The sequence below is a fragment of the Molothrus ater genome, chromosome 6 (assembly GCF_012460135.2).
Source record: "Molothrus ater isolate BHLD 08-10-18 breed brown headed cowbird chromosome 6, BPBGC_Mater_1.1, whole genome shotgun sequence".
In the NCBI taxonomy this organism is placed as follows: Eukaryota; Metazoa; Chordata; class Aves; order Passeriformes; family Icteridae; genus Molothrus; species Molothrus ater.
The window spans coordinates 15,005,520-15,025,105 of NC_050483.2; the positions used below are offsets into that span (position 1 = coordinate 15,005,520).

Sequence of the window (19,586 nt, forward strand, 5' to 3'; positions counted from 1 at the left end):
CTATTAGTTTTTAAATTTGTCTTTTCTAGTGTAGGGCTGACTTAGGACCACCCTCTGTTGAAATAAAATAGCAATAGCACTGAAAAGAAAATGTATCTCGTAATGTCATATTTCTTGTATGTGCTGCAATCCACTGATTTCTGTAAAGGGAAAAATCTCTCCTGGTGGATACTTCAGTTCTCTTATCAGCAGTGTAGAGTTGTTGGAGTGCACTTGCTCTGTATCCCTCTGGTCTGTGGGCTCCCATCCAGAGCCAGCAGCAGAGCTGTGTAAGGATGGGTAAATGGAACTGACACCTTTTGAAAAGTGCAGTTTGGATTCTTTCTGGGATAAAACCTTTGTTATTCAGGAAATCAATGTCTGAGACTGTCCTGGTCTGCACACCCTATTCTGAGTCCTGGGAGTGTTTTTACTGTGTTTTAAAAGCCTTAAGGAATGTGGCTTTGTAATTCAAACTGAAGCAAGTAATGACTGTGTGTTGCAGGTTGAATGAATCAACCCTGGAGAACAACCACCACTTGGAAAACGATGCTTTTTCGGACAAGTCCGAGAGAGACAACATAGAGGAGTCAGAGAATGAAGCACAGGAGAACAGCCGCAAGACAAATGAAAGTGAGAGTGATCAGTCAGAAATACAGGGAGAGCTCTCTCCAGGGAGGAAGGGGACCACTTATATTGAACAAGTCTATGAAGAATTTGGAGAGGTAAGAAAAGAAAAATCTTGATTGCTGCCTGTTCCTGTTAAAGTGTCTGTTCATAGTATTTGTCCTTCAGCCTTTTAGCTGTGTGGCAGGTAACAGCCAACTTAATGAGTTCTGGTGTTTTACAGACAAAGCAAAGCACAGTTTTCTGCTAAATTACATGGTGTTATGTTCTTTAATAATTCTGCATTATGAACAGCAGCTCTGCTACTGTGCTTTGGTAGCATGTTTCCAGCATGAGTGATTGCTTTAACCAGTTATTGCATTAAAGATCTGCATGGCATTGGCACATTCATGGAGCCAGCAGGAGGGGGGATTATTATCCTGGGCATGTGTCCTGGCCAATTAGGGCACTCAGTCCTTGTGTGATACAAAATATGACACTTCCCTTTTTTTATTATGCATGGAACATCCTATTTTTTGTGTCTGAATGGAGCATTTGAGCCACTTGATTGCTAAATGCCAGTTGCTTATCTGAAAGCCATTTCTCATGACATTTAACAGCAGGAGGATGCATTTCTTTTCCACATAAGAGCCTTGCTAGCTGATGTCACTGTGACACCTCTGAGGAAGGCAGTGGTAGAGAGCTGGGACAGCCAAGTGTGCTGTGTGAGAATCAGTCTGAGCAGGCAGCAGAGGAGCTCTGCTCTGAGCACTTGCTTGCCTGCTGCTTTGAACAAGGAAGCTGAGGTCTTGTTGGTGCATCAAAGAAAGACACTGCTGGGAAGCTGTTTTTTTTCTTAGAGTCACAGAATTGTAGAACAATTTACATTAGAAAAGATCCTTAAGACCAAGTCCAGTTATTAACTCAGCACTGCCAAGTCCACTGCTAAACCATGTCCCTCAGCACCACATCAACATGGCTTTTAAGTGCCTCCAGGGATGGTGACTCCATCGCCATCTGTTCCAGGCCTGTTCCAATGCCAGACAATCCTTTTAGTGAAAAAGTTTTGCTAATATCCAATCTAAACTTGCCCTGACATAGCTTGAGGCCACTTCCTCTTCTCCTATCACTTGTTACCTGGAGAAGACACCAACACTCACCTCTCTGCAACCTCCTTTCAGGTAGTTCTAGAGAGTGATAGAATCTTCCCTCAACCTTGTTTTCTTCAGGCTAAACCACCCAAGTTCCCTCAGCTGCTCCTTACAGGACTCGTGCTCCAGACCCTTCACCAGCCTCTAACACTTTTCTTTCAATGTTCTCCTGAAAGTGTAGTACTAATATTGACAAAAAATATATAGTCAAATATATCCTAATTACACCTAGCTTCTCTTCAGTGCACTTTTTTCCCTCAAATCCTCTTGCAGACAAATGGCAACTGTGTTCAAACAGGAGATTTTGAATATAGATGAGTAACTACGCAGCAGCAAAATGAAAGCAAACAATTTCTGTCAGCTGCTTATTCTGAAATGACCTTTCTTCACATGACAAACTTGCCCTAGAAGTGGTGGTAGGGCAGGCTGGTATTTTGGTGTTTGAACAAACATTACAGGCTACACTGATGTGTGTATGTGGGTGTGTGAGAGAAAGAGAGAGATCTCTGCAGTTTTACATTAAAATAAGAAAAAAATGCGCTACAAACCAAGTGAAAAAGATTGCATTTCTGTTGGAGAGTGACACTTAGTATGGCATTAAATAAGTCTCTCTGTAGTGTGTCTGCTCAGGCACAGGCAGCATCCAGTGGGCTTCCAAAAAGAATTGCCGTGTGGCCTTGGCCCGTGGGTGTTTTGTAGATTTCTTCAGGAGGTGGGCCTGGGGCTGTCATCACCTGGGCTGTGCAGGTAGGACTGGTTGTTGAGTCTGAACTCACTGATGAAAGGAACGTAGAGAAAAATGGGTTTTGTGCAATGATGTAACTCCCCTGGGTGGAGATGTAGCAAGGTAAACACATGCCAGGAGTAACGTCAGTCTTCATCTTAAACTGAAACTGCCCTCAGCCTGTGTGTGCAATTTGGGTGTGGCAGCACAAAGGTCACAGACTGGCACTGTTGCATTTTCAGCTTGGCTGTGAGGGCTCATTTTAAAGGTGTGCACATGGGTAGGTGCCTCACTGGGCTCTTGGAAGGTGTTTGTGCATTTGGCATTCCAGTTTTGCCTTGTTTGCAAATGGAATGTGAAGGCAGAGACAGGTGTCAGAAGAACTTTGAGATTGCAAAAGTTGGTCTAGAACACATAATAGGAACTTTGGTAGGTAGATTGATAATAGAAAAAAAGAGAAATCAAAAAATAACCCCACATTTTTTCCAGGCTTGTAGTTTAAACAAGTTCTAAAAAGGGTTATTATTTGAGGTTGTTCACATCTTCCTGCATCTTTTTCTCTTTCTATTTATGTCCATCCTGTGTGCAGTGATTCATTGTGAGTAACACTTTGTCCAGCAATTTCAACATGGCATTAATTTATATTGGCAGTAGATGAGCACTTGAGAACCTGGATAAATAATGAGTGTTCTGACAGACCTCTGCATTGTGAGCCCTAGGTGATGCTGTGGTATTCCATTTCTCCTTGGAGGTGCAAGGTGTGCATTGCATCAGACTTTCAAAAGAAGAATTGTACAAAAGCTGAAAAGCAGCAAAGTAGCAGAGCTTTGTTGTTCCTCAGTTTGAAATTCCCTCAGCCTTCAAGCCCTCTAGGACTGGTAAACTTGGTGTGACCGTAGAGCTGATTGGGAGGCAACATGGAGGCAATGCTCAGGTGGTGAAAAAAATGTTTAGTGATTTATACCACCTGAAAATTCTGTTGTGCTGTGCTATGCCCTCTCCCAAACCAAAGTCCATTCCAAAAGTAAATCTGTGTCCTTTTTCTCATAGAAATCTCTTGCCTAAAATCAGTAGAAAGCTCAAGTATTCTCTTTCACTGTTAAGTTATGATGCCTCAGGTCCATTAAAATGTAATTTAGTTTGAAAATTTAATTTACCTTCTCTAGTGGTGTGAAAGGCATGTTGCACATCTTGTAAACCCATTGAATGCATAGGAACTACACAGGCCTGAAACCACAGCATAACCCCTGGCTTTTTTTACCTTCACTTCTGCTGCAAAGGGCTCTGAGCAGCACTGGCAGGTGCTGGGGGTTTTGTGCCTCTCACCTGGCAGTGGGGCCCTTGCCATATTGACACATCAGTTTGTCTTGTCTAGAAGTTGCAGGACTGCTTCTGTTCCCTCTTGATTACTTGTTTACTGCCTACATTTTTCTACATCTATCCTAGTCAACCTTATAATCTCTTGTTTTTGGAGAATGGGGCTGAGAGGAGCTGCCTCTTTGCATCCCCCAGGCCACAGGGATGCTGTGACACCTCTGGGCATGCCCACCCCTCCTGAGGGCCTGCAGTGCAGAGTGCCCTTGGCTAATGGTGGTCCATGCTGGCCCCTGACAGCCCTGGGGTGTGGAGGCAGTGCCTCAGGAAGGAGTGCAGCAGAGCAGTGCTCACTGCCTCGTGCCAGCCTTCTCAGATACCCAGGGCTTTCTGCTCCACTCACTTGATTGCTTTGGGGGTTCATTTCTACTGAGACATGGCTGATGTGTCTCTGCAGTGGTGTAGGTGAGTGGTCACCCTTGTGCCAGGGCCTGGCGGTCACGGCTCAGCTTGGACCCTGAAGAAATGCACCCACAGGGAATGGTTTTACTGTTCCTGCCCTGAAGTTCCCTTTGCCTCTGTAGACAGGGGAGTCGTCTCAGACAGAAACGGTCTCTGAGGAGAACAAGAGCCTAATGTGGATCCTGCTGAAGCAGCTGCGGCCTGGCATGGACCTGTCCCGGGTGGTGCTGCCCACCTTCATCCTGGAGCCGCGCTCCTTCCTTAACAAGCTCTCCGACTACTACTACCATGCCGACCTGCTCTCCCAGTAAGCAGCACACAGGCTAGGCCTGACCTGGGCACTTCTCTGTACTTGGGAAAATATCTCTGTGTGTGTGCCAGAAGGCTCCCAGATACTACTGAGGTCATTGGCTCCAACAGAGATCAAACCAGGCACCAGCTCAGTGGCTTTTTGTAGATAAAAAAATGCTGCCAGTGAGGGCCAAGGAGGGAAAAGTTAAACTCCAGACAAACCCACCTTTGCTTATGGATGTGTTTGGCACTGTTGACTGGAGCTGATGGGAATTAAGCCGATGCCTTGGAGTTTTGTACAACAGAGCTGTGCCACCTCCTGGTGTGCTCGTGTACATACACGAATAGGGGAATAGGAAGGAGCAACCAAAATTGTCAAGCACTTCTGTTCCCCAAAGCAATATAATTATCATGGTTAAAAAATAAATAAGAAACATCTTTTAAAACCGTTGATGATAGAGGCCTACTGGGAGCAACAGAGTAGAAAATAGGAAATGTTCTGCTTCCAGATAGGGACCTGCCTTCTGAATGAGATATGCCTAGTGGATTATAAAACTATCATGTCCAATATTTTAATAGCAGCACTAGTTACTCATTTCTATTCCACTTTCTCTGGGTAATTACAGAATCATGGTATTTTCAAGCCTTGTTTGTGGTATTTGTACCATCTGAAGTTAAAGAAATAGTTCTTCTCAGTGCTGATATGTAAGAAGACTTCAAGAGGTTTGGAGGTTTTGATAAAAAATTGTTTAATTTGTGGTTCAGGTGATCCTTCTAAATGAATTTTGCAATAATTTACCCAAGCTGATTTTTAAATCTGACTAAATGGTTGGAAATACCAGGAATGCCTTTGGTTTGGCTTACTTCCTTTTTCATCTTTGAGCATTGTTTGGTGGTGCCGGCTGAGATGACTTTTCTAAGTCCCTTCCAACCTGAAGTGTTGCATGAAATCTCAAAGTACTGATAGAGCTCATGGAGGACATCAGCTTTAAAGATCTTTTATGAAAGAGGAAAACAAAGAAAAAGAGACCAAAAAAAGTCTTTGATCTTGATGACATAGGTTTATTTTTATGACTCACACTGTTCTACTAGCTTGTGACTCAGTGTGAGAGACAGTCCCACATTAACCTACTCCAATATCCAATCAAACCTGATACACTCCAGAAATTTTATTGGTCTTTTCAAAGAAATGTGGGGCAAGAGGTGCCACTTTTTAACAATTTGTGTTGTGCGATGTACGTTAATAAACTATATATATTTCTGCTGGGAGACACCTTTTTCACTGGCAGCAGAACAGAAGTTACTTCCCTTTAGTTGTGGGGAAATAGATTTAAATTGATGTTATTATACTGCTAAGAAACTAATGTGAAGTGTGACCAGTATAAAGAACATCTTATGTTCTGTTCTGCAGGGCTGCCCTTGAAGATGATCCATACACCCGAATGAAGCAAGTTCTGAGGTGGTATCTGTCCGGCTTCTATAAGAAGCCAAAGGTAAAATGAGACATGAAATTGGGGTCGTAATGGGCATTGAAATCTTCTGCTGTGGTTTTGTTTAATTTCTCTGTTGCTTCTCCTCTGAGACCTTACTTCTTTTACTGCTCAGAAGACTTTGACCATTACTTTTAAAACTGGGGTTGCATTTGGTTTCAGAGTAGACGGTGAATGCAAAATAGTGACAATCAGCCCCAGAGCCTTTGCACTGCACAGTTAGAAAGTAAAACTAGTAATCAACAAGTAACATGCCCTGGGATGCAAGGTTTTTCTCTTTGCTGAAAGCAGGTCTTCTTTCTCTTTTCAGGCCAATTAGTACCACTGTGCCATGTCCCCACATCAGTGTGCCCTTGCTCTGTATAGTAGCAACAATAATAAAGTTTGATCATCTTTGATTGGGCAGTATTAAATATTAAAATGGTGAGAATAGCAGATTAATCCATGGCTGGGATGAAAAGATTAGATTAGATGGATATGTAACTAGTTCTTTAGTTTTTATTCTTGTGATTGACTTTGTGTAAAGCATCCAAGAAAAAAATTACTGTATTGTTTTGTGGCCATTTGTAGCATTGGATTGCAGATCTTCATTTGTAGCAGATTTTGATTACTTGGTTTTTCAGGGAATAAAAAAGCCATACAACCCTATTCTGGGAGAGACATTTCGCTGCTGTTGGTTTCACCCCCAGACGAACAGTCACACATTTTACATTGCAGAACAGGTGAGTTGCTGCTTGGATGCTCAACTGTTGCCACCACCAACCTGCTTGCACCTCCATGCACAGAAACACACTACTCCTCTCACCCTAGGAGCTCTGTGTAAACAGGCAGAGCAGAACCTGGGGTAAACTGGCTGCTGATCTTTTTTCTTTGCAGATTTACAGAAATTATGTGAGACTTGGTGGGCACTCAAGACTATAACAGCAGGTCTTCCATATATAACATCAGCTTCTTCAATGGGGTTCTGCCCTACTGCTTTCTTATTGTTAATAAAATGGGAGTTGTATTGCCTCTGTCAAAAAGAGCATAAAACACACTACCAAATCCTTCCATCTTTTTATTTCTAAACTTTCTATGATGATTTTAATAGGAGTAAATTGAGGGCTTATCTCTATGTTTTTGTGATTAAAAAGGCAGAGCTCATAAGTTAACTGGCCTAACAAAGTGTAGTTTGAAATTTATCATGTTAATAAAGGAATCTGAGAACTGTGTGGTCTTTGGTAAAGGGACTCCCAGTTTCATATACATTGTTCCCCTATTTGATTAGATAATTTTAGCTTTGTTAAAATTTTATTTCAACCACTGCATGCATTTCACGGAGGTCATTCAAATGCTGCACTAAAGTTCTGCACTGTTCATTTATTGTCTTGAAAACCTTACACTCAACCTGTTGGCCTGAAAGTGATCTCACGTGCACAAGCTCAAGAAAATAAAGGGTGAGGGAGAAAGATTAGATGTATAATGCTCTTATACATAATAATGGTGTCATGTATTGTGTTCCCCCTTTGTTCTGCACCCCCCCTCTGCTTGGCCTGTGCACACTGCTCTAAATGACCCCTGCCTGTTTTTATCCTAGGTCTCCCATCACCCACCAGTGTCAGCTTTTCACATCAGCAATAGGAAGGATGGATTCTGCATTTCTGGCAGTATTCTAGCTAGGTCCAAGTTTTATGGTAAGGCATTAAGTCTAGGCCTCCTCCAGGTAATGTTGTGACATCAGTTTTGGTTTGTTTTTCGATCATCCCTGCGTGTGTTGAGAGTCAAGAGCTAAGAAATGGTTGACAATTCTATCACCAGGATAGCCAAAGTCCTTGTCTTGGCTCTCCTGGGTCTTCCCCATTGCCACCATTTCAGTGTGACACCCCTCTGATGTTAAAAGAAATAAAAAATCAGAGAGAAAGATTGAGAGCTTTAAAAATCTGGTTTTCAGAAGGCAAAGGCTCACAATAATGTATGGATTGTCAGTATGCACTTGGTATGTGCTTATGGATGAGTTACGTTTCAGCTCTCTGGCACTCAGCCAACAAACCCAAAAGTCTCTGAATAGATTTGAACCTTTATCTGGCTCCCAGAGTCCTGTGGGGTTGAAGCCCAGACCTTCAAAATGTTCTCCAGTCATTTAATATCAATGGAAACAGCACAACTCCAGTCTCTGAAACACTATTGCTGTTTGAAATCAGTGTTTTGTTTAGACAAACATTTCATAATTACTGTCCTCTGCTGAGTGTGTTTGCCAAAACACGTTAAGATAGTCTTTTCTGTCCTTGTGGCAATTTCATTTTTTATTTGGGATAATCCCCTGTTGCAGCAGACCTCTCGTTAGGGGTAGAAATGAGCCAAGACACAGACTCTCATTTAAAAATGTGAAAAGGGTCCTGGTTTATTCTTCTTTATAACTTAGCCATCCTGACTGACTGCAGCAAGTTCCTGCTGCTGGCTTCTCTGACAGACTCTGACTGTCAGAGAACATGGCTGCAAGTATTTCCTGCTGCCTCTGACCGCAGGTTTTTACCGAGCTCGACTGTGACTGCAGGCTCCAACAGCAGGGTCTAACTCTGTCAGACCCAGACCGACCTCACAGCAGATCTTCTGTCGCAGCAGCTCTCTTCCTTGTTTTGTTCTTCTTCCTCAGGGCTCCTCTATCTGCTCAAGGTCTTCTTCCTCTAGGCCTTCTTCCTCAAGGATCCCCCTGACGGCCCAACTCAACTCTTTTATCACACTTATCTTTGTTAGTCACAGCTGCGACCCATTAAGGGCAAGGCTGTTCTTCTTTGGTAATTAGTACAACCTTTGTTCTGCTTTGGTAATTAGTTAAACTTTGGTAATTTGTACAGCATTAGTACAATTTATCAGGGGCAAGGTTACTTGTAATCCCTTCTTCTACACCTCCAATCCACAATCAGAAAAGTTGTGAGAAGTGGAGGACCTAAGAAACTTGTAAGCTCCCACTAATGACCTGTTAAATCTGCTTCTCTTTCTCCGAGAGGGGCTAAATGCCACAGCAAATAAGAGCTGCAGAGTTTGTTAGAACTGTCTGCCTCTAGCTGTGCATGATTTGCAGAGTCCTAAATTTTGAGCATTTCATCTCCTTTCATGAGTGACCTACATTTGAATGGAAATGCTTTTTCTAAAGTAGGAGGAGGGGCAAAGTGTAGCATGACTTTTTAATGTGTATGTTTTTTTAAATTCTAGGCAACTCACTTTCTGCATTGTTGGATGGGAAAGCAAAGCTTATGTTTCTAAGCAGAGGGGAAGAGTATATCATCACTATGCCATATGCCCACTGTAAAGGTAAGGTATGACTCTTCAAATAGGAAGCAAACAGAGTAACAAAATGGTGTCTTGCTGGCCAGCTTTGCACTGGCTCTCCCCTCTCAAGCAGCTGACAGCACAGGGCCTGGTAACTCCAGAGAGCCCCCCATGAGTCCCAGCACTCAGCAGACCTTCAGTAATCCTCACTGAAGTCTTCTGGTTTACCTGTGCACAGCCCAGGAGGGAATCAGGCCCATCAGTGTTAGTTTTCACACTATGCAGAAACAGAAAAATACTGCATATATGCACTGCAGATAAGATGAAAAGAACAAGACTACATTTCTGAGCTTCTTAAAAGTTTTTATTATGTTAACACTGAAATTGCTTGATATATTTTCTGGCTTTTTGAGAATAAAGGAAATTCCTGACTTCTCTTGCTATTTGTTTGTTACTCTAATCAGTGTACTTCTCAGAGTATGAGCTGCCTCAGTGAGGCTGTCTGCTGCTGCTGGTGAGGCTTTGCTCTGTGGAGCCAGTGTGTGCTGAGCCTGGAGCATGGCTGCTCATTCACTGCTCCTCAGGAAGCTCTGTCTGCATCATTTTCACTGCAGAGTTAAAATCAGCAGTCAAATCCAATTTTGGGAGTTGAGTATTTTTTAATTTGGGACTGACTTCTAAGTTTATATTTAGAAGGGCCTGGGTACCTGAAAACAGTAACCTCATAATATCATGATCTCTGTGAAGTATTCCTTTCCATAAATCTTCTTCTTACCAATTTTTCTGCAAAAGACCTTCAGCAAATGGCAAACATGTGTAAAATGTTCCCTTGTGACCTCTAGTCACCCAGATTCTGGTGAATCCCATTACAGCTTCTCTCTTCAATCACCCTGAGAGAACTGACTGAGTCTGTTTAAACACAGTGCGGTTGCACAACTTTATTTTTCCTGTCTCACTTTCAGCTTGTCACAGGTGCACCTGTGAGTCAAGCTATTTCCTAGCTGGTGTTAGAAATGGGGAATATGGACTCAGGGGAGATTCTTCATGCTTATAGTAAACAGCCATTTCCTAGAGACCTCCAGTTCTGTCTTTTCAAAACTTTAAGCCAAGTGATGAATTTCACAGTGTGTCAGCAAGTGCCAGGTTTACTTGAGAAAGCAGATTGCTTCCACTGAGGCCTCTCTTAAGCTTCTTTTTTTTCCTTTCAGGACTTTTATATGGTACCATGACAATGGAGCTTGGAGGGAAAGTTACCATTGACTGTGAGAAAACCAACCACAGGGCAGAACTGGAATTCAAGCTAAAGGTAAGATACAATAAAAATGGCCCATTTTGAGTGGGTCTCAGGCTTGCCCCTGTGCCCAGGCAGGGTTTGATAATTGATAATGTCAGCACCAGAGTGAGGCCTGCCTGGAGAGAAGGTGTCACCCTGCTGCTGGTTTTGTGTCCTTCAGCTCAAACCAACCCCAGGAAGCCTTAGTTTTACATGACTTTTTCTGGCTACTGGCTAAATTTTGTTCTGAAAGTTTGGCAATGACAATCTGGCTTCTGCTTGAAGAGGGATAATTAGTTTTGCTTGCAAAATCTAGTGAGTGTACAAAGAAGTTGGAGGCAAGTTAGGATGTGGATCTTTGGGGTAGCTCTCCAGCAGCCATCACATCTGTACTCGTACCTTGCAGGCATTGTGGTGAGCTGCACCTTGTGTTTCTGAGGGCTGCAGGACCTTGCCCTGATGGCAAAGTGAGAGCCCATTGTCAGGAAGATAATTCTGAGTGGCTGGCACACTGGCAAGTCCTGCACTGAATTGTTCATGTAGCTAGTTCCTCCCCTGAAAAGCCTGGTGATAGAAATTCATGGTATGCAGACAAAATGGTGAAATCTTTGAGCATTCCTGTTATTACATGGGTTAAAATTTAGGAGGGAAAGTGGCAACACGTAACTTTCTTTGGGAAGTTAACTTGACTTTTAGAAGCATCCTTTTCTCTTCTGCTCCAAACAATTTCTTGCCTGAGCATAAAATGAAAGGAAAACTGAGATACTGCAGGACTTCAGAGTTGCAGCCTTAGCCAAGATAAATGTGAGAGATCACTGGAGTTAGGGGAATCTTTTGTTAACTGTGAGTTGTTTGAGGGCAATAATATTTTTGTGTCTTTATTTCCCCTACAAAGGGAACTCTTGCTCCCTGTCATTTGCACCTACTTGTCTTTAAAGCCTATTTTTCCAATAGGCCTGGTGTACTGGGTTGAGGCCATATTTCCCTGACTTGGGTGTCATCACAAACATAAAAACACTTTAGAGCCTAAAATGCTTCTTTTCTGGCTTGAAAACAGTGTGATTCATCCAAACATGTTTCTGAAAGGTCCTGATGACATAATTTCATGCTCTGCTTTGAGCATTTCCTAGCTGTCTATTTTAGTAGAACTGTGGAAAGTTGCAGGTAAATCCCTTAATTTTGTTTTTAATTTGGATATGTACCAGAGATTGATGTTTAAGATACATGTGATTATTATATCCATGGGTGTTGTGTGAAATTTGGGTTTATATTGTTATTTAACACACACACACACACACACAAAAGTTTGCACAAATGTTTTCAGAAAGTGCCTGCTAAAATGTCTGAAGAGGTGTGTTCTGTGAACAGAAGAGCTGCTCACACTCTCACTGGCATTTCCTGTGTTTGGCAGCCAGGAGATGGGTGGAATTTTCCATTGTTCTATGATTTATTTATTTATTTTCCTTGACTCTGGAAATACCCTTCTTCTTTGGTTTGTGGGTTTTTTCTGCTGTTCAGAGCTTCTTCACACTGGAGACTTGACACACATGATGTCACCAGCAGTGCCACAGTGCTGTTGCTATCCCATAAGCAGGAAGAGTCCCCACTAGTGCTGCTCCTTTTCTTTGGACAATGGTGCAAAGGCTGTGATTCTGTACAGTGGGAAAGAGTTGTCCACATACACTTATCCTGATGTCTGGCTGACAATAAATAAGTGTATTTCCAATAAAGATGAGATCTTGCACTCCTGAGTGTTAATGCACCTCAAGGTTTATCTCCCTACCTGCAACTGCAGTGTTTATGGTATTACAAACAAAAGGAAGGGGGCACAATGTGAGACAGTCAAAATCCATGTTAGAATTCATTCTGCCTTTCTCCAGAAATACTGTGAGTCAGCCAGTTGTACTTTCCTTCCCTCCTATTGCATCTCTGTTTGGCTCCCTTCCAGTCCTCACTAGACTGACCATGTTTGCTGTTTCTCTTGTCCCCTGACAGCCCTTCTTCGGTGGCAGCACAAGCATTAATCAGATCTCTGGGAAGATTAAATGTGGAGAAGAAGTGCTAGCGAGTCTCACTGGACACTGGGTAACATTTGATATTCGAAGTTGCTGGCAGGTTAGGAGCCTGTGGCTGCAGGGTTCGAGGGAGGGCTGGCAGCCCTTGGCTGGCTCGCTGCACTGGAATGGGCACTGGGAGGGCCCTGTCCTGCCTGTTCCCCCCAGCCCCAGGGCATGCTGGTGAGCACAGCCAGGGCCACCCCTCTTAATGTACCTCTGGAGCTCATTTACACTTCAGTAGTCCCATCCATCTGCAGTGAAAGGAGCACTGCACTCCCAGAGCCTGGGGAAGATGGCAACAGTAAAGGGGTTCTCCATCAAAGTCAATGGGTCTGTATTTAGGGTCTGAGGCTTAGGGCAAGCACTGATGGCAGGAGGTAATGTGTACGAGGTGTGATTGCAAAGATCTTGAAGCTGCCTTTTGTCTGGTGTGTTCAGTACTTCCCCAGTTAGGCTGGGATTCAGGGAAGAACTTAGAGGGTTTTGAAATCATTGTTTTCACAGCAAGCAAACCTTTATGGTAGAAGACAGTTACTCCCCTGTTCATCAGCTGAGGGACAGAGACATGGATTCGGTGAGGCTGTTCTCTCTATGGCTAGCTCAGAACAGCCAGCAGGGCACCGGGCACCTTTGTGCACCCAGTATGCACAAGTAATTCACTCAGAGACAACCTCAAGCCAAAATCCAACAACAATAAAGTTGCATAGTGAATGATGTAGTACACCCAGTATACACAAGTGGTTCACTCAGAAACAGCCTCAAGCCAAAATCCAGAAAGAATAAAGTTTCATAGTGAATGATGTAGTCCAATTTTGATTGGAACTCCTGGTACCTGAAACAAAAGCAGTGACCCTTGGCTTTGGGCTGGACATCTGGGTATTTCTCTGAGCAACATTTGGACATCTACATCATGATTGCAGTTGGTCTGTGCTCCCTTGCCAGTCCATAGAAATTGCCACTTCTGAGACAAGATCTGTCTCATCTGAAGGAGGTATTTAAAGAAAGCCAGGTGAAAAGTGCCTGGATAAAGCCCTTACTATAGTGAGGTCCTAACCACAGTGTAGCCTTTGGTACTGGGCTTGTCCTGTCAGGCAATCTGTCTTTTTACATAAAAAGCTAATGACCATTTTGAAATTGGAAGATTTTCCCTTTCTGAACATGTACAAGGGATTTGCACCCTTCTGAGCTCCCTGTCCTGCAGGATGAGGAGGAGGCCCTGTCAGTGGTGAGTTGTGCTGGACTGTGGAGTACCTTGTCTGCAGTGGGTCCTGCCAACACCACCTGTGAGAGCCCATCATCCAGGGGCTCTCCTGAGCCTCAAGGTTGAGTGCTGCTCAGCTCTCAGCCTTCTGCTTTTACCCTCCTCCCTTGATCTTTGTCCTGGTTGTTAGTGGTGCACAAACTGCAGTGATGTATACGAGAAGTTAAATGGCTTTGGAATGGTGGCTCTGTAAGCTGCTGCTTGCAGCAGTGTGCTGTGAACAGAGCTGCTGTGCAGTGGGGTAGGGATGGTGTTGGTTCTCCTCCTTCCCCACTGGGAGTACTGGCCTGCTCTCCTGGCTTTTCTGACAGAAATCCTTGCACCTGAATTGTCCTTGCCTTCGGACCTGCAGACCCACCTGAACAAAGAAGGGAAGTAAATCCCAATGCTCCTCAGTGCTAGGGTCACAGCAGCCACTGAGTGCATGTATATATGCTTGTTAGAGATGCACATAGTGGTGCTTGATAATGCCTGCCTACCTCATCCTTTCCACAGTGGGGGTCTCTTGGGGACCTGGGATCAGTCCTGGCACTAGCATATGGGAACATGGGAGAGGAAGTACTGAGGGAGACTTTGGAAAAGGGAGCTGGGGATCTTTTTTATATGTGCTGGGTGGGAGGTGGGAAGAACAGTGTGAAAGAATAGTATCTTAGGGTTTCTGTGGGCACTCAGGTCTGGGGACAAGACTTAATAGAAGGAACCAGGTCCCTTTCTACTCTGATTAATAGTAAATGCAGCCACTGTTTCTGGCAATGCCTTGCCTCATTCATTTCAGAAACTTTCAGGAAGTGTTCGATGAGATTTTATGGGATAGAGGAGGGAAGAAGCCTCCTAACCAACAGGTATCCCTTATCATCATCCAGGAGCAGCTTCAATTTCTCAGGATTAATTTCTGCCTTTGTTTTCTGATTGTCATGGATTAATTTACTTTTCCTTCTCAGGATGGAGAAGTGCATATAAGCGAGCTGAAAAATGGGAGCACAGAAATGTTCTGGAACCCGACGAGCGAAGTGCGCAGGCAGAGGCTGAAGCGCCACATTGTGCTGTTTGAGGAGCAGACGGACTTTGAGTCAGAGAGGTGGGGAGCTCGGGGGACGTCTCACTGCTGCTTCTCTCATCAGCAGGGCTCCTCCAATTCCTCAGCACAGTCCTGGAAAGGCAGTGACCTGCTTTGTTGGCACATATTACCCAGCCATTTACCTGTTTCTTTCCAGACTATTAACTCTGGAGTATTTCCATGAAGTACAGCTCTAAAATCAAACTGCGCTGAGAAATAGCGGAGGCTACATTTTATCTGCTTAAAATAACAATTCTGCCTGGACTCCAGAGATCTCTGTAACTGCTGGAGCATTTTATAAAAGGGCAGGATGTCATCCTAAGGTTGGATACCTTGTTAAGAAGGGTTATTTCAACCACAAGCTCTTAAAGTACATGTAGGAATTGTGGGAAGTCCTGGCATCCGCAGAGCAGTACTTTGAACCACATAACAGGATTTTATGAATGAATGTAATTAAACAGATGTTTAACTCTGCCTCATAATCTCAGCTGAGATCTCCAATGCAGTCTGCACCAGGCTTTGTAGGGTGATCTAGGTTACATAAAACAGGCACGTAACTTAGTGTCGAGTTTGACCCTGGTTGGATGCCAGTACCCAAGAAAGTCACTCACTCACTCTTTTCTGCAGCTGGACAGAGGAGAGAAAATTTAATTAAGGGTTAATGAGTTAAGGACTGTGAGAAGATAATTGTCAGTTACCATTGAGGGCAAAACAGGCTCAAGAATAAAATAAATTCATTGCTAAAAAAATCAGACCAGGATAATGAGTAGTAAAAATAAGCCCTTAAAACCACCTTCCCCCCACCCCTCCCTCCTTCACAGCTCTACCTCCTCCCCTAGTAGCACAAGGAGACAGGAGGGTGGGGGTTCCAGTCGGTTCATCACCCATGGCTTTTCCTGCTGCTCAGGGAGAGGAGTCCTTCACTGCTGCACTGTGGAGTCCCTTCCACAGGATACAGTTCTCCATCAACTTCTCCAACATGGCTCCATCTCAGGAGCAGCAGGAGAAGCCATGCAAACTGCGACCAGTTTGCAGGTAGCAGTTTGCATGGCTTCTCCTGCTGCTCCTGTGAGTCCATCCTGCTGCAGCATGGATCACTCTTCCACAGGGTCCTTCATGGACAGGCTGCTCCACAGGCTGCAGAGGAATCTGGGCCCTGGCACCTGAAGCACCTCCTTCCCCTCCTTCTGCACTGACCTTGGTGTCTGCAGGACTGTTCCTCTCACATGTTCTCAACCTACTCTTCTCCAGTCACAATTAAAACTGTGCCACAACCTTTCTTTTGATTTCTTCCTCATGATAGAGGCATTACCCCCACTCCAGCAGCATGTCCATATTTGGAGCCATCAGGATTCTGCCAGATGTTGTGGAAGCTTCTGGAGCTTTTCACAGAAGCCTCCTCTGTAGCGCCCCTGTTGCCAAAAACCAGGCCATGCAAACCCAATACACTTAGAAAATGGAAGAAGTGAATAATGCACACTGTACAGTTGTTGAGCAAGAGTTGGGCAGAGTTATGTGGGGCTGGCTGGCTTTAATCAAATTAGTTGTGCTTCCTCTCCACTACAGTCAGCCAGCACTAGCCAAAATCCCAAGCCAGCACATGCAGTTGCTGCCTGGTTCTGCATCACATTGTGCACTTCTCTGTGGACATCTGATTTTGGTGTTGCATCACATCACCCTAAAAAGATTCCCCTTTTTATAGGTAAAGAAAGGGATTGCATGAAAATAAAAACACACAAAAATTTAGTTTGGAAAGTGATGTCTCAGGTTTTAGCTTTTATATTTTTTAGATCTGTACTGCTTTAGTGTAGTACTTCTGAGCTTCACATTAGGGGATGGTGAACTCTCTTCACAGAGTAGGTAGAAAACCTTCTCCTTCTCTATCTGGGACCAAGGACAAATGATCCAAATTTCAGGCCCCAGAGCATAAACAACATGAACTGAAGAGGGGAAAACAAGAGAGATGGGACTTCATAAGTTAGTTATAATTGGACAATTAACTCCAATATGCAAATGGACCAGAACTTATAAAAGTGAGAGAGCCCATGAGCGGTCGTCCATTTTGTGACCATTTTGGTTCATCTTGTGTGTAGCCCTGGCTGAGCTCTTGTGCTGCCCAAGGTGTATCCATTGAGGCCTTCTAATAAATCCCTACTTTATTCTTTAATTCCATCTAGGTCTCTGTTCTAGGTCAGCCTTCACAGGACATCAACAGCAGTGGGCATTATGAGCAATAAAGTCTGTATTTGTAACTTACAGAACAGATGTGTTAGCTCTGCAAAGCAGGGCAGATTGCAGTACATTTTTCTCTTAATCTTCAGAAGAAGATTCTTTAAAGGAGAATCTTGGTCTTGTGGACAAAGAATCTCCAGTTCTCTGTTTACCAGAGTTTATGGCCAGAGCTGGCTCCCTTTGCTGCATGAGAGATTAATAATGTTACGTGCATCCAAGGGAAGGAGGAATAAGGAAAAGTTACAGAGTTCCCTAACAGACATTCCACCCAACTCCTTATTATGCTGACAGTTGCATGAATAAATTTCCCTCTAGTCCAGGTTATATTCTGCCTAAATTGCTTAGTCTTCCCTGCAGTGCTGCAAATCACCTATTTTCACAATTGTTGGGGAATCTCTGAAGCTCATACTGTCATGCAGCTCACCATGGAGGGTCTCATTGTCTGACATATGCAACTCTTGATGGAGTAATTTTCCCTTGTCAAACAATCTTGTGCTGTCCCTCTAAGGTTTGTAGAATTAGGGGACTCACTCTTTACACCACTACATTCTTTAAGACAGGCTTTACACCACCAAAATATATTCTCAGGCTGTTATTTCACTCCTCCCTGCCCCATCCCCATCACTGAGTTTCTTTCCTTTGTTTCTGGGAGAAATTATTCATACACAGAAATAGGGGAGTGACTTGTTAAAAATGAAAGGAAGGCATTGCTTTACATCCAGTTACTTATCTAAGAGGCTGCATTTTTGGAAGTGCTTTGTTAATGTATGGTGCTAGAAATATGATGAAAGCTTCAGGCTCACTTTTAAATTAAGAGCTTCACAGCAAGCTCCAAATTAAATGCAGTAATGAATTCATCTTCTAAATGGTGGATGGATGTTTTGTGGAGCTGGGAATAATGGAACAACTTGGATCTCTGGGCACATTCTAAACACTAAAGCATACAGTAATATTTTGGGAGGGCTAGCTGCTAGTCTCAGAAGTATTTCCAATCTGAAATGAAGATTAAAGTGCTCTGATTAGAGGAACTATGGAGAGGCTGATCACAGCTTGGCTATAGTAAAAAAAAAAAAGGTAATTTTTCTCTGGTAGAAGGCAGATCCTCTCCCCAGGGCAGATGCTCAGTGAGAACAGCTCATATGACAGATCCCTTATTCTTTGGCAGCTGCAAACAAGTGTGAGTGAAAACCTGTGTTCATGCTTACAGCTTGTGAGCACGAGGACATGCTTGTTGCTTGTGGATTGCATCAGCTTCCTACAGATCTGGTTGTAAATCCTGTATAGGAGGTGCATGTACAGCTACAAGATGTGCACATAAGTTTGTTTTCCAGTGCTTCTAAACATTAAATAGAAAGACTTGTTTTGGGGATTGACATTGACGCAAAGGCTTCTAAACAGAAATGCCTGAAAGGATGAGGAATAGAACAGATTCTCCATCAATCACCTCTAAAGAGGCCACAGATCCTAGTGAGTTGAACACAAGTTCCTTATGACAGCAGCACAAGAATTCAATAAACAGACAGCACTGAAGAATTCAATAATTGTTGTAGGTGATGTTATTTAAGAGAAAGTTCCTTCAGCAGGTCACCCATACAGCATTCAGTGTTGCCTTTCTCAGTTTCTTTAACTTACAAGCTAAAAACAGAGACTGAGCAATCCTGGTACAGTTCTGCTGGTGTGTCAATACACCCGACAAGTTTCTGCTCTAAAGTTCCAGCTGGCAAAATACATTGCTGGTTCTAAGGTGGTTTAACTTCCTTCCCTGATTATTCCTAGGCTTTGGCAGCATGTTACCAGTGCAATAAACAAAGGTGATCAGCACAAGGCGACGCAGGAGAAGTTTGTGCTGGAAGAGGAGCAGAGGAACGCTGCCCGGGAGCGGAGGGAAAGCGGCACGGAATGGAAACCGCTGCTGTTCCGGCACGATGCTGGGACCAACGAGTGGCGCTACAAATACGAGGAGTGAGTGCTGGGCTTGGGGTTCCCAACACATCTCGCTGCCTGAGTTCCCAGGGATGCAAGCAGGGCTACAGACCTGTCATTGGAGCCCTGCCATTCCCCAAAACTATGTCCAGAGCTTGCCCTTTGTGAGCTGCATGTCATCATTAGAATACATGTTCATGATACTAATTGGGAATAGCTGGAAATGAAGGGATGGCAGTGGAAAATCCACTGTGTCATTGATGAAAATTCCTATTGCTGCAATGAAGTGCAAAGTCATTTAGCAGAGATTTTCTGCATTGTTCAGAGTAGAGTTAACAACTGTGCTCTCCTCCCTTGGGCAACAAGGGCAAAGCCTCTGGAGACTGAAGCCCCTCACTTATTGCAAGGAGCTGTGAATGTGCAGGGAACTTTCTGTTAGTCCTGGAAAGTCTGGCTACTGTCAAGAATGATTGCCTGCCCTGATGCATGTGGAATTAGTGTATTGGGCTAATGTGGG

At 43.7% G+C, this 19,586-nt stretch overlaps 1 protein-coding gene across 5 annotated transcripts in view; it reads left to right on the top strand.

Annotated features, from left to right (window-relative positions):
• Positions 1 to 19,586, top strand: part of OSBPL5 (oxysterol binding protein like 5) — a 174,410-nt gene that overhangs the window by 150,324 nt on the left and 4,500 nt on the right. For all 5 annotated transcript variants that reach the window (XM_036383434.2, XM_036383435.1, XM_036383436.1 and 2 more), the window contains 10 exons: positions 485 to 704; positions 4,359 to 4,543; positions 5,939 to 6,020; positions 6,641 to 6,739; positions 7,594 to 7,690; positions 9,210 to 9,308; positions 10,475 to 10,572; positions 12,535 to 12,624; positions 14,799 to 14,935; positions 18,923 to 19,108. In XM_036383434.2, coding sequence (XP_036239327.1) covers positions 485 to 704; positions 4,359 to 4,543; positions 5,939 to 6,020; positions 6,641 to 6,739; positions 7,594 to 7,690; positions 9,210 to 9,308; positions 10,475 to 10,572; positions 12,535 to 12,624; positions 14,799 to 14,935; positions 18,923 to 19,108 — 1,293 coding nt within the window. The remainder of the gene's footprint in view (positions 1 to 484; positions 705 to 4,358; positions 4,544 to 5,938; positions 6,021 to 6,640; positions 6,740 to 7,593; positions 7,691 to 9,209; positions 9,309 to 10,474; positions 10,573 to 12,534; positions 12,625 to 14,798; positions 14,936 to 18,922; positions 19,109 to 19,586) is intronic.